General features: G+C 38.8%; 1 protein-coding gene across 2 annotated transcripts in view; it reads right to left on the bottom strand.

Annotated features, from left to right (window-relative positions):
- Positions 1 to 12,263, bottom strand: part of NIBAN1 (niban apoptosis regulator 1) — a 162,750-nt gene that overhangs the window by 96,352 nt on the left and 54,135 nt on the right. For both annotated transcript variants that reach the window (XM_022593361.2, XM_089910025.1), the window contains exon 2: positions 125 to 255. In XM_022593361.2, coding sequence (XP_022449069.1) covers positions 125 to 255 — 131 coding nt within the window. The remainder of the gene's footprint in view (positions 1 to 124; positions 256 to 12,263) is intronic.

Here is a 12,263-nt window from a genome sequence, read left to right as displayed (position 1 = left end):
CATGAAATGACTGGAGAACAGATTTTTTAAACTGTCATTCAAATTATTGTTTATTTCAGAAATATTAGGAATTATAAACCATTATTCAGTGGGAGAAATATGGAAACCAAATTCCATGGGTTACCTTGGTCTTCAAAAATTGTGATGTTAAATCTCTTTGCTGTTCTACTTCACTGCGTACATAATTGCAGAAAGCCACAGAGTACTGGCGACTGTAGTAGGGACTGAAGTTTTTGATAGCAGCCTCAGTTTTCCCTGGAAGAATATGAAAATTAGAATTTACAAATGTAGCATCTCTCTCCATAATTCTATATATACCCCTCTAGGCTCCCCAACACCTCTGCTTCCTAGGGATTCGTTATTAGCCCACATGCCCTGAGGACTTTGATACCTGCTGCCATGACTTCCTCCCCCTCTGGCATCGTCCTGAGAGACTTGGAGGTCCTTAAGGACCATCTATTCAGTAACCAACTTTCTTCATTTTACATTAACAACCCATTGCCATGACCATAAATTCAACCATCCTCCTAGTTCTTCTACAACCACCATTCTACCTCACCCTGTTCTCCACTTCAACTTGCTCTTCATTATCTTCTACCTCCAGTCATTCAACTTCTCCTACACAGCAATACGACAATAATCCCAGGGTTCACCATTTCAACTCTGCACACACATCACTCCGTTTGTCTTCAGATCCTAAGGCTCCACTTCTAGTCCTGCTGATCCACAGCCCTGGATAAAATCAACAAACTGTTTCTTCTAGTTCTGCTCCTACGTTTCTGGTTTAAAAATTTTTTTGTTTCATTTTATTTATTTATATATTTTTTGGCTGGGTTGGGTCTTGTTGCTGCATGCGGGCTTTCTCTAGTTGTGACAAGCTGGGGCTACTCTTCGTTGCGGTGCGTGGGCTTCTCATTGCAGTGGCTTCCATTGTTGTGGAGCATGGGCTCTAGGTGCGCAAGCTTCAGTAGTTGTGGCACGAGGGCTCAGTAGTTGTGGCTTGCGAGCTCTAGAGCACAGGCTAAGTAGTTGTGGCGCACAGGCTTAGTTGCTCCACAGCATGTGGGATCTTCCTGGACCAGGGCTCAAACCTGTGTCCCCTGCAATGGCAGGCGGATTCTTAACCACTGCACCACCAGGGAAGTCCCTAAAATTTTTTATGATTCAGAGAATGATATAAATACCATGGGGTAGAGGTAAAAACTTTGGATTAAGAGTCTCAAGACCTAAATTCTGGTCCCAATTCTAGAAGACAGAGAAGTGAACCAGCTGTATGACCTCAGTTGTCACTCATTCTCTCTAGGCTCCAGCATCCTAACTGTAAAGGAAGATGCTCACTCACTAGTCCACACTTTTCTTGGAATCTACGTGACAGTGAAATATAACCATGCAAGCACAGCTGCCTCACAACTGTGACCAGCAACTACAATATGACCTCTTAGCACCAGAAGAAAATAAATCTGAGGAATAATCATGTGGGAGGAGCTTGAGGACTCGAGATGGAGGGAGAGGGAGAGTCAGGCACTGGAATACTCTTGAGCTTTTCCAACCTATGCTTAACTTTAGAAAGTAGGGAAATTGCAAAGGCAGGAAAGGAGAAGGAGAAATAGGGGAGAAAGGGCAAAGGGGCATTCTGAAGCAGATGAGAAATTCGCACAATATTTCAAGGACTTGCCAGAGTATACAAATAAATACAGGTCACACTGACTGTGCTTACAAGCTGTTAGTCCTTGGAATAAGATATTAGTTTGAGAAAAAATAAACCTGATATAACATTCCAAAATATTTTAAAATACTCTCATGTGAACTTGGCATAATTTTTGTTTTCAAATTTGATATTATAGTCAAGAGAGAAATATTAAAATATAAGGACATAGCTACTTATAGCTCTGTATGGTTTTTTTTTTTTTTTTTTTTTTCGCGGTACGCGGGCCTCTCACTGTTGTGGCCTCTCCCATTGCCGAGCACAAGCTCCGGACACGCAGGCTCTGCAGCCATGGCTCACGGGCCCAGCCGCTCCGTGGCACGTGGGATCTTCCCAGACTGGGGCACGAACCTGCGTTCAGCAGGCGGACTCTCAACCACTGCGCCACCAGGGAAGCCCTGTATGTTATATTTTATACTTATATTTATTTATAGCTGTTTAGAGCTATTACACATGTAAAATTTCAAAAATAAGTGAAGGGTTCTAACCACATAGATCAAGACACTCAATATGAGAAACTTGAATCCATAGCTGCCAACTTCTATGCCTATGGAATCATTGCCCCAAACACCCACAGTGTATAAATACTCTCTCTATAAGGAAGATCCTTCTTTAGTTTAGGCATTTAGATCTCATAATACATATGAGGTAAAGGGGAATTCTTGCTTATTCCCTCAATAAAATGACATTTTCTGGTTGCATTTATGAGCTTTAATAATTATTACTTGTAAGGTGCTTTGATACCCACTAATAATAGGTTTTGTAGAAATGCAAATAAAAGTTCCTATAATTTGAATCAGGTATACTTTTGCTTGCTTTGTGAGTTTATGGTATTACTATTAATCAATATTTGCATAATACTTTAATATACTCAGGCTTTATGTGTCTAATTGGTTTTTTTTTTTTTAGCTTTTATACAGTGCATAAGGAATAAAATTCTATATACTTGTCTATAATTTTCTTGTATAGGCATGGGACATCTTTGAGAATCCCCACAATGAGAATGGTCTCACCTCACTGAAACATATAAATGATTAACAAAATTTGCCCTTAAGATCCAAGTAACCACTATTTAGTCTAGCAGGAGAGCAGCCAGTTAATTTCTGATTAATTTTTGCACTCTTGCAAGCAATTGGATTTAAATAAAAGGAGGTGGATGTCATTTTATGATGAGCTCTACAAAGCCTTGAAACCTGACATCCTGCCACATCACCAAGCCCCCTCAAGGATGCCCTGCTTCTACTGAGATGCTACAATGCCACCACCCCCTCCCAATGTATGAGAAAAATGTTTCTGTGATTTGAATATCTGCATATACTATCAGCACAGCATCCACCAGGGAGCGTTTATAAAAAAGAGATTACAGCTTCCTAAGGGAATTAACCTAAAGACTGGTTCAAAATGTAAATAAAACAGCTAACAACATCACAAGTTCTAAGAGGAAAAGAACCTAAAGCAATTCCCAAAATGCATCTAGATTTTAGATCAAGCTGATCTAAACCCAAATAAAGGAATGCCCAGTGTAGGGATCTTGACAATTTGAGAAAAGCCTGGTGTTGGGGCAAAATACCACTGTAGTTAGGAGGACGGACTCTGGAGTCAGACAGACATGGGCTGACTCTAAAGAGTCCCATCTCTGCTACTTACTAGTAGTGGGACTTCACACCAGTTACTTTCCCTCATATAAAATGAAGCCAACAAGAGTAGCAATCTCATGGATTAAGATGTTATATTATTCAATCATAAAAAAGAAAGAAATACTGCCATTAGCAGCAACGTGGCTGGAAATGGAGAGTATTATTCTTAGTGAAATGTCAGGCTGACAAATACTGTATGATATCACTTATATGTGGAATCTAAAAAGTAATACAAATGAATGTATATGCAAAACAGAAAGACTCACAGATATAGAAAACAAACTTGTGGTTACCAAAGGGGAGAGGGAAGGGGGAAGGACAAATTAGGGGTATGGTAATAACAGATACAAACTACTATATATACAATAGATAAGCAATAAGGATATACTGTGCAGAAGAGGGAATTATACCCATTATCTTATAATAACCTATAATGGAATATAATCTGCAAAAATATTGAATCACTTTGCTGTACACCTAAAACTAACACAATATTGTAAATCAACTATACTTCAATTAGAAAAAAAGAGTAGCAATCTCATAGTGGTGTCTTTTTTTTTTTTTTTTTTACGGTACGCGGGCCTCTCACTGTTGTGGCCTCTCTCGCTGCAGAGCACAGGCTCCGTCCGTATGCGCAGGCTCAGCGGCCATGGCTCACAGGCCCAGCCGTTCCGCGGCATGTGGGATCTTCCCGGACTGTGGAACGAACCCGTGTCCCCTGCATCGGCAGGCAGACTCTCAACCACTGCACCACCAGGGGATCCCTCATAGTGCTGTCTTAATTACATGAAACAACACAGTAAAATAAAAGTGCTCAGCACTGCATTTGGCACATAGAAAGTTTTTGGTGATCCCTAGTAATTAAATTGATGATGAAACACCCAAGCCAACCACCCAGGGAAGGTCCTTAAACTAAACTGAGGAATCAAGGAGTAGCCAAAAGCAAGTTGTCTATTGTAACTCTTTAACTGGGGCCATCCTGCCCTGCTGCATACCGAACAGCTGTCCTACTCACGGCAAGCTCAAGACAAACATAACCTACATTTTCACAGATGTTTTAGGAATGCTTACCAGCACGTAAGAGGCCCTCAGTGCAACCTGACTTAAAACCAACTAAATCAAACATTAGCCTTAATGAGTCAAAGTGAAAAGCGAGTTAGTAGCTGTGTTACATTGAGCTCCTCTCTCCGAGCCTCAATTTTTTTATACTGAAGTATAGTTGATTTATAGTGTTGTGTTAATTACTGCTGTACAGCAAAGTGATTCAGTTATACATATATATACATTCTTTTTTTTATATTTTCCATTATGGTTTATCATAAGAGATTGAACATAGTTCTCTGTGCCATACAGTAGGAACTTGCTGCTTAATCATTCCACATATAAAAGCCTACATCTGCTAACCCCAACCTCCCACTCCATCCCTCCCCTAATCCCCTCCCCCTTGGTAACCATCAGTCTGTTCTCTATGTCTGTGATTCTCTTTCTGTTTCACAGATAAGTTCATTTGTGCCATATTTTAGATTCCACCTGTAAGTGATATCTGTGGTATTTGTCTTTCTCCGTCTGACTTATCTCACTTAGTATGATAATCGCTAGTTGCATCCATGTTGCTGTTGCTGCGAATAGCATTATTTCATTCTTTTTTATGGTGGAGTAATATTCCACTGTCTATATGTACCACATCTTCTTTATCCATTCATCTGTCAATGGACATTTAGGTTGTTTCCATGTCTTGGCTATTGTGAATAGTGCTGCTATGAACATAAGGGTGCATGCATCTTTCTGAATTATAGTTTTGTCCAGATATATGCCCAGGAGTGGGATTGCTGGATCATATGGTAATTCCACTGTTAGTTTTCTGAGGAGCCTCCACACTGTTTTCAACAGTGGCTGCACCAACTTACATTCCCACCAACAGTGTAGAGGGTCCCCTTTTCTCCACACCCTCTCCAGCATTTGTTAATTGTAGACTTTTTGATGATGGCCATTCTGACTGGTGTGAAGTGATACCTCATTGTAGTTTTGATCGCATTTCTCTAATAATTAGTGGTGTTGAGCATCTTTTCATGTGCCTATTGGCCATCTGTATGTCTTCTTTGGAGAAATGTCTATTTAGATCTTCTGCCCATTTTTGGATAGGGTTGCTTCGTTTTTCTGTTGTTGAGTTGTATGAGCTATTTGTATATTTTGGAAATTAATCCCTTGTCAGTTGCATCATTTGCTAATATTTTCTCCCATTCTGTAGGTTGTCTTTTTGTTTTGTTTATGGTTTCCTTTGCTGTGCAAAAGCTTGTAAGTTTGATTAGGTCCCATTTGTTTATTTTTGTTTTTATTTCTATTGCCTTTGGAGACTGACCTAAGAAAACATTGGTACTATTTATGTCAGGGAATGTTTTGTCTATGTTATCTTCTAGGAGTTTTATGGTGTCATGTCTTATGTTTAAGTCTCTAAGTCATTTTGAGTTTATATTTGTTTATAGTGAGGAGAGGGTGTGTTCTAACTTCACTGATTTAAATGTGGCTGCCCAATTTTCCCAACACCACTTGCTGAGGAGATGGTCTTTTCTCCATTGTATATTCTTGCCTCCTTTGTCAAAGAATAATTGACCATAGGTGTGTGGGTTTATTTCTGGGCTCTCTATACTGTCCCATTGATCTATATGTCTGTTTTTGTGCCAGTACCATGCTGTTTTGATTACTGCAGATTTGTAGTATTGTCTGAAGTTTGGGAGGGTTATGCCTCCTGCTTTGTTCTTTTTTTTCAGGATTGCTTTGGCGATTCCAGGTCTTTTATGGTTTCATATGGATTTTAGGATTATCTGTTCTAGCTCTGTGAAAAATGTCTGAGCCTTAATTTTGTCACCTGTAAAATGGGGATTATAAGACACCCATTTTCATAGCGTTTTGTGAAGATCCAATGGGATATTCTACAGGTTAAAAAGTACCTATAGCAGTGTCAGACACTTTAGTTACTCAATAAATTTTGACTATTATTACTATTATTTAATATTCCACCATGACAGCATTCAAATAAGTGGATCATCCCACAGGCACCACACAAAATAACTTCAGCTTAAACCAGCTTGTTTCCACAGTTTCCAAGATGCTTGAGTATTGAATTGCCACTATTTAGTATAATATTCCCTTTCCTAAATTGTCTGTAAAACACAGTGCCAGGTCTTTCTCTAAAAGGAAGTTACTCAATAATATAAAGACTAGAGCCACAAAGGGCTTCTTCTGCATTTTCTTACCCAAGCATTTTTGGCACAGGCATATTTCTTCTAATCCTACTCAATTACTGAAGCATACTATGCTGGGTGTGGTGCTGCTACCATTTACTTGACCAGGCTGCTCTCAACACCCTTCAGGGTGATCATCACTAATGTTAAAAGAAGCCTCCATGACAGGTCTGTCCACAACACTTAGCTTCAGTTCAACTCTGTAAAAATAAGAAAAGTATCTTCTGGACCTCTTAAAACCATTTGAATTCATACAGACTCCAAAACTCAGCACTATTATTTGATTCCTTTTCCCTTGCTCCCATATTCAGTCATCAGGTATTGTCACTTCTACAATATTTCTTGAATCCATCTTCTTTTCCCCATCCCAACCCCCATGCCTTCAATCAAGTCTTTATTATCTTGAAACAACACTGTAAAAGTCTCTTAATCTGCCCCACCTCAGAAACACAGTGGAGCAACTATGCAAAACAAAACATAGCAAACAAACCAGAAAAACCATTCTAGCTCTCAGTTCTAAAAGAGGAACAAAAAAGTCAAAGCCAGAGTGGGAGGGGGCAGTGCCACTGCTGATACATAAATCCTGGAGGATTATGGGAGAAAGACAAAGCTTGGTCTGTGTTACAAAGGCAGATTCTAGGAAGTGGCCAGAGCGAGTCCAGAGTTGATGGAGCAGAACAGGAAAGGCTGAATCCTATCTGGCCACCATGGTTCCACTCAAGAGAAAGCTGACACGAATTATCAAGGCCCAGATGTTAGACTGGGGAACTGGCCTTCAGAACCAAGTCTTGCCATTAATGCTCCCAGGAAACTCTTTTGAAAGCCTTAAGAGACATACCTCATAGTCGTAGAACCATAATCCTCTGCATCCCGGCCTGACAAGTTTCATTTGACATGTTGTTGCAAGATCACATTAATTCCTTTGTAAAAACCTTCAACGTTCCCCACTGCCTAGAAAAGTAACCACTTAGCCTGACACCAAAGGCCCTGTGATCTGGCTCCCACTATCTTTTATTTCTCACCTCTCTACTCAGACTAACCCTCCTCGTCCCCTGTACATGGCCATGATTTCTCCCTCCTTTAAAGTCCAGGTGGCAATCCCAACCCAAGAAGAAGACTTTTGGGCTCTCCCCAGCTGGAAACACTCACCTTCTTTCGTATTCTCCCAAAACTGCACCACTTTTGCTACCGCTGTTTAAATATAGCTTATCTCTCCTCCAGGGGTATAGTGTATTTATGTACTCAGCAAATATTTGTTGAATGAATGAGAGAATGGCTAAGTAAGTATTTAAGAGTAAAGCAAAGCACAGTGCATCACAATCATGAAACCCATGCTAGTACCCCAAGAAAGGAGAAAGGTCCAGCTCTCAGCTTGACTATTTATTATTAAAACTATGCACTCTCACAGCACAATTCTTTTGTTTAAAAAAAATATCTGACTCTCACAGGTTAACTCCGTTTAAGCTTTTAGATGAATTTTGTCCCTGAAATTATAGGTGGGGAATTATTTACAAACAAAAGCTTTTCTTGGTTTGTTTGTTTTTCTTGACCAGTTTGTAGACATGGGAAGGGCCTAGGTAAAACTTATATAAAGTCTGAAGAACCTGACAGATTTGTATATTTTCTCATTCTAGAAGGTTGTTTGTCAATATTCCAGTCCTTCAGTAACTTATCTCAATTCTACACTTTATCAATAGTTTTCTTCCTTGAAAGATACTGTTTCTAGTGGATTATTCCTAGTTCCTTCATTATTCCCAGGGTCAAAACAATTATGGTATATTAAAAAATCTTCTCCAAAATATTCAGATTCTATGCTGTTTCAGTCACTTTTAGAAATGTAGCTCATAAGTACAGCAAGATATAAAAAATCCAAGCACTATTTTTGCTATATATCCTTATCTTTTTTCAATTATTTTTTAAATAGTTGAGATTATTACATTTTGTATCCAGTTTTATTTACTTCACACTTCACCTTTGGTTTTTCCTATGATACTACAAAAAACAAAAAATTACATTTTTCAGATGTTACATTTCTATTGTTACTATGAAGGAGAAAAATACAGAAATTAAAAAAATAAATAGGTTCCTTTTAACAAAGTGGCTGTTTCCTGAAAACTGAGGCAAATTCACACATGAGAAGAGGGTTAACTAGGCCTTTGGCACACTATCCTTTTTTTTTTTAACATCTTAATTGGAGTATAATTGCTTTACAATGGTGTGTTAGTTTCTGCTGTATAACAAAGTGAATCAGCTGTATGTATACATATATCCCCATATCCTCTCCCTCTTGCGTCTCCCTCCCACCCTCCCTATCCCACCCCTCTAGGTGGTCACAAAGCACCAAGCTGATCTCCCTGTGCTATGTGACTGCTTCCCACTAGCTATCTATTTTACATTTGGTGGTGTGTATATGTCCATGCCACTCTCTCACTTCGTCCCAGCTTAACCTTCCCCCTCCCCGTGTCCTCAAGTCCATTCTCTACATCTGCATCTTTATTCCTGTCCTGCCCCTAGGTTCATCAGAACCACTTTTTTTTAGATTCCATATATATGTGTTAGCATACGGTACTTGTTTTTCTCTTTCTGACTTACTTCACTCTGTATGACAGACTCTAGGTCCATCCTGGCACCATATCTTAAAACCTTTCGAGGTTTCAGGTGAAGATTAATTTGGGAGAATGACAGAAGTAGCTCTGAAAATAAAATATTTTTAATATTTATAAAAGTATAATAATATCCACTATTGTTTATTTTCCCCAGAGTTTCTCAGATTATAAAAGTTTAAAAGTCCTGCTGAGTTATAACATCAGCTTTAGTTCCAGGTTTCTAAGCACCATCACTTTGCACCTTAGGGTGGAGATATCAGAAATCCCAATTCACAATACAAAGGTGCAAAAATCTAATTACACAAAATACTGCCCAAGGGCTCTCTCTTTCTTCTAGTAAATGCCTTAGAGAATGGGGATAAATTGGATTCTCCATAATTGAACTAAATGATGTTTTATTTTTTAAAGCACATTTATTATTGGTGCTTGAGTGACAGGTTTTCTTAACAGACTCTACTACAAAAATTCTTCATGGGCAGCACTGATGCCAGCAGGTCCCCGTATCCTAGCTGGCAGAAACTCCACTTTGAGTTAAAAATGAGACATATAAACCAACTAAAGTTCTCTGTGATTTACTTCAGATATTAATCCACAGAAGAGAAGCACACACTTATGCTCCCAAGAGCTTCTATTTAATATATCAGAGTCATGCCAGGACCCTCCCCGGACTCAGAAAGCATCTGGATAGAAAGCAGATATACTTAGGAACAAACAATAAAACAGTTTCCTTGTTTCCAAAACTTACACTCATAGAAATCCTAAACTCTGAGTGTACTTGCCCTTGGACTGTTAGAGACCCTCATTTTTTTCCAATCCCTATTCTAAAAGCAGGCGCATTATCTTTAATATAGCCACAAAGCTTAGCCCATTAAGGCATTCAGGGAGTCCACATGTACTTACAGATGCTACGTAAGGGGCCAGGCACCAGCTCCAGTTGGTGAGGCAGAAGCAAAAACGGTGTTTTCTACAAATGATCACAGCCACTGAAATGAATTAAGGTTCCCATCTGCACTACATATTTAGTAGAACAATACTTTGACAGGTTAATATAAGAGAAATGGGAGGAGCTATCTATGGGGGGAAAAACACACTACCATATTATATTACAATCCTCACTACGTTGACTCTAAGGAAAAATAAAAATCCTACTGTGGTCAGCTATTCAAGAGAACAGATTTTTAGAACTTGTAGGACCTTAAGTCTGGTTTCCTCTTTTTTAGGGGAAGAAACCAACTGCAGTGTTAGAAAAATACATATGCCTGTACTTTTATGCACACATTTTTCTTTAGCCATAATTAGATGGAAGCTAACTTTAAATTTTCTTCCATTTCATTTGGGAAAAGTGCTTGGAAATTTTCAAGATTATTTTGCCATTACTTCACAGCATGCCTCCAATTTCCTCATGACACATTTGATGAGAATAAATCATGTTTATTTTGCTACTTCTCTAAATTGTCTAATTTCCCCTAAGGAAGTTGCTGATTGGCTGTCTTTTTTTATTTTTAAAAAAAGGAGAGGGAAGAGTGTGAAAAAGAAAATTAAACCAATCTGATACAGCTACTTTTTCAGAAAGCATCACAAGAACTATGAATTTAGGAAGAATACTAATATTTTTCCCATTAAACAATCTTTTTTGGTTTTGAAGAAAATATAAAACTGAAATACAGAAACTGAAAAAATGAAATCCCCTTTGCTCTTTTTGAGTCTAATTATGTTATTAAAGTTTTTGCACATATTTTATCAGAGGCTCTCAGATTATTCCAAAATCCTGAAGATAATCTTTGCTTTGAGATTGCAGCCATGCAAATGAATACAACATGCACATTAATAGAAGTCAGGCCATACTTAAATGAAGCAACAAGCTTAGGAATGTTACTAAGTGATTCCCCTTCCAACATAATAGGTTCTCTGGTGTCTCCTTCAGATTCTCTTTTATTTTCCTAACTATGCCCTTTCTTTTTTCTTATTTTATTCCACTTTTCTTCTTTCTGCACAGAAGTATGTTTGTCTGAAATGCTTTCTGTTACAGTTTTTACTTCTTCTCTTCAAGAATTTATGCTATTGGGCTTCCCTGGTGGCGCAGTGGTTGAGAGTCCGCCTGCCGATGCAGGGGACACGGGTTCGTGCCCCGGGCCGGGAAGATCCCACATGCCACGGAGCGGCTGGGCCCGTGAGCCATGGCCGCTGAGCCTGCGCGTCCGGAGCCTGTGCTCCGCAACGGGAGAGGCCACAACAGTGAGAGGCCCACGTACCGCAAAAAAAAAAAAAAAAAAAAAAAAGAGTTTATGCTATTAATGCAAAAAAAAAAAGAAAAAATTCAAGAAAACTATGTTTGGGACCCAGATACGCTTGTGCTTTGTTAGTCTGGGGAGACAGGTAACAATAAGAAGGAGTGGACTTTGCTATAAAATGAAAGGTGGCATTGCTAGGTTTGGGAAAGTCCAGGAAAACTTCATGAACTAGTCAACATTTCTGCAGGCCAGCTAACTTTCTGAAACCATTTACAAGGTAGATAAAGTACTCATTAGGGAAAATATTTTAGCATGATCTAACTTATCCTCACACAAATTTCAGAACTGCCAAAATGGTTCTGACCCCTGTCCACTTGATTCAGTCGGGCACTGAGTCCTCTGAATACAATTTTCTTGATGATAGCTCAAACACTTTCAATTTTGCTTTTTTTGACAACCTAATGACTGCCAGCCAGTATATCAGTTAATCACTAAATTTAAAAATTCTTGAGTAATGTACGCTAGTGAAAAATTAACTAAAAGCTATTGTATGTGATGCTCTAAAAACAGAAACAGAAAAACCCCACCAAAAACCCCAACAGTACTATCTAAATAGTACCAGGTTATTTAAAGTCACACATTTTTACTGTGGGAATTGCTCTTCCATAAAGTAAATTCGCATGGCACTTAATAAATGTGCTAGGACCTCATACGATTAGCTCTGCTTGGAGTCCAAGCCTCACAGGTAATTCACTTACTCTAAACTAGCATTATATGTACCAAGGGGGTTAAATATGAAGTAGAACTGTAAATAACTGAGACTACCTTCCACAATAGCCGTA

This window comes from Delphinapterus leucas, chromosome 1 (assembly GCF_059928025.1).
Source record: "Delphinapterus leucas isolate spDelLeu-1000000601 "Yukka" chromosome 1, BTC_Dleu_Yukka2, whole genome shotgun sequence".
NCBI lineage: Eukaryota > Metazoa > Chordata > Mammalia > Artiodactyla > Monodontidae > Delphinapterus > Delphinapterus leucas.
The sequence above is the reverse complement of the archived record's forward strand: the minus strand, read 5'-3'. Positions and strand labels throughout refer to the sequence as shown.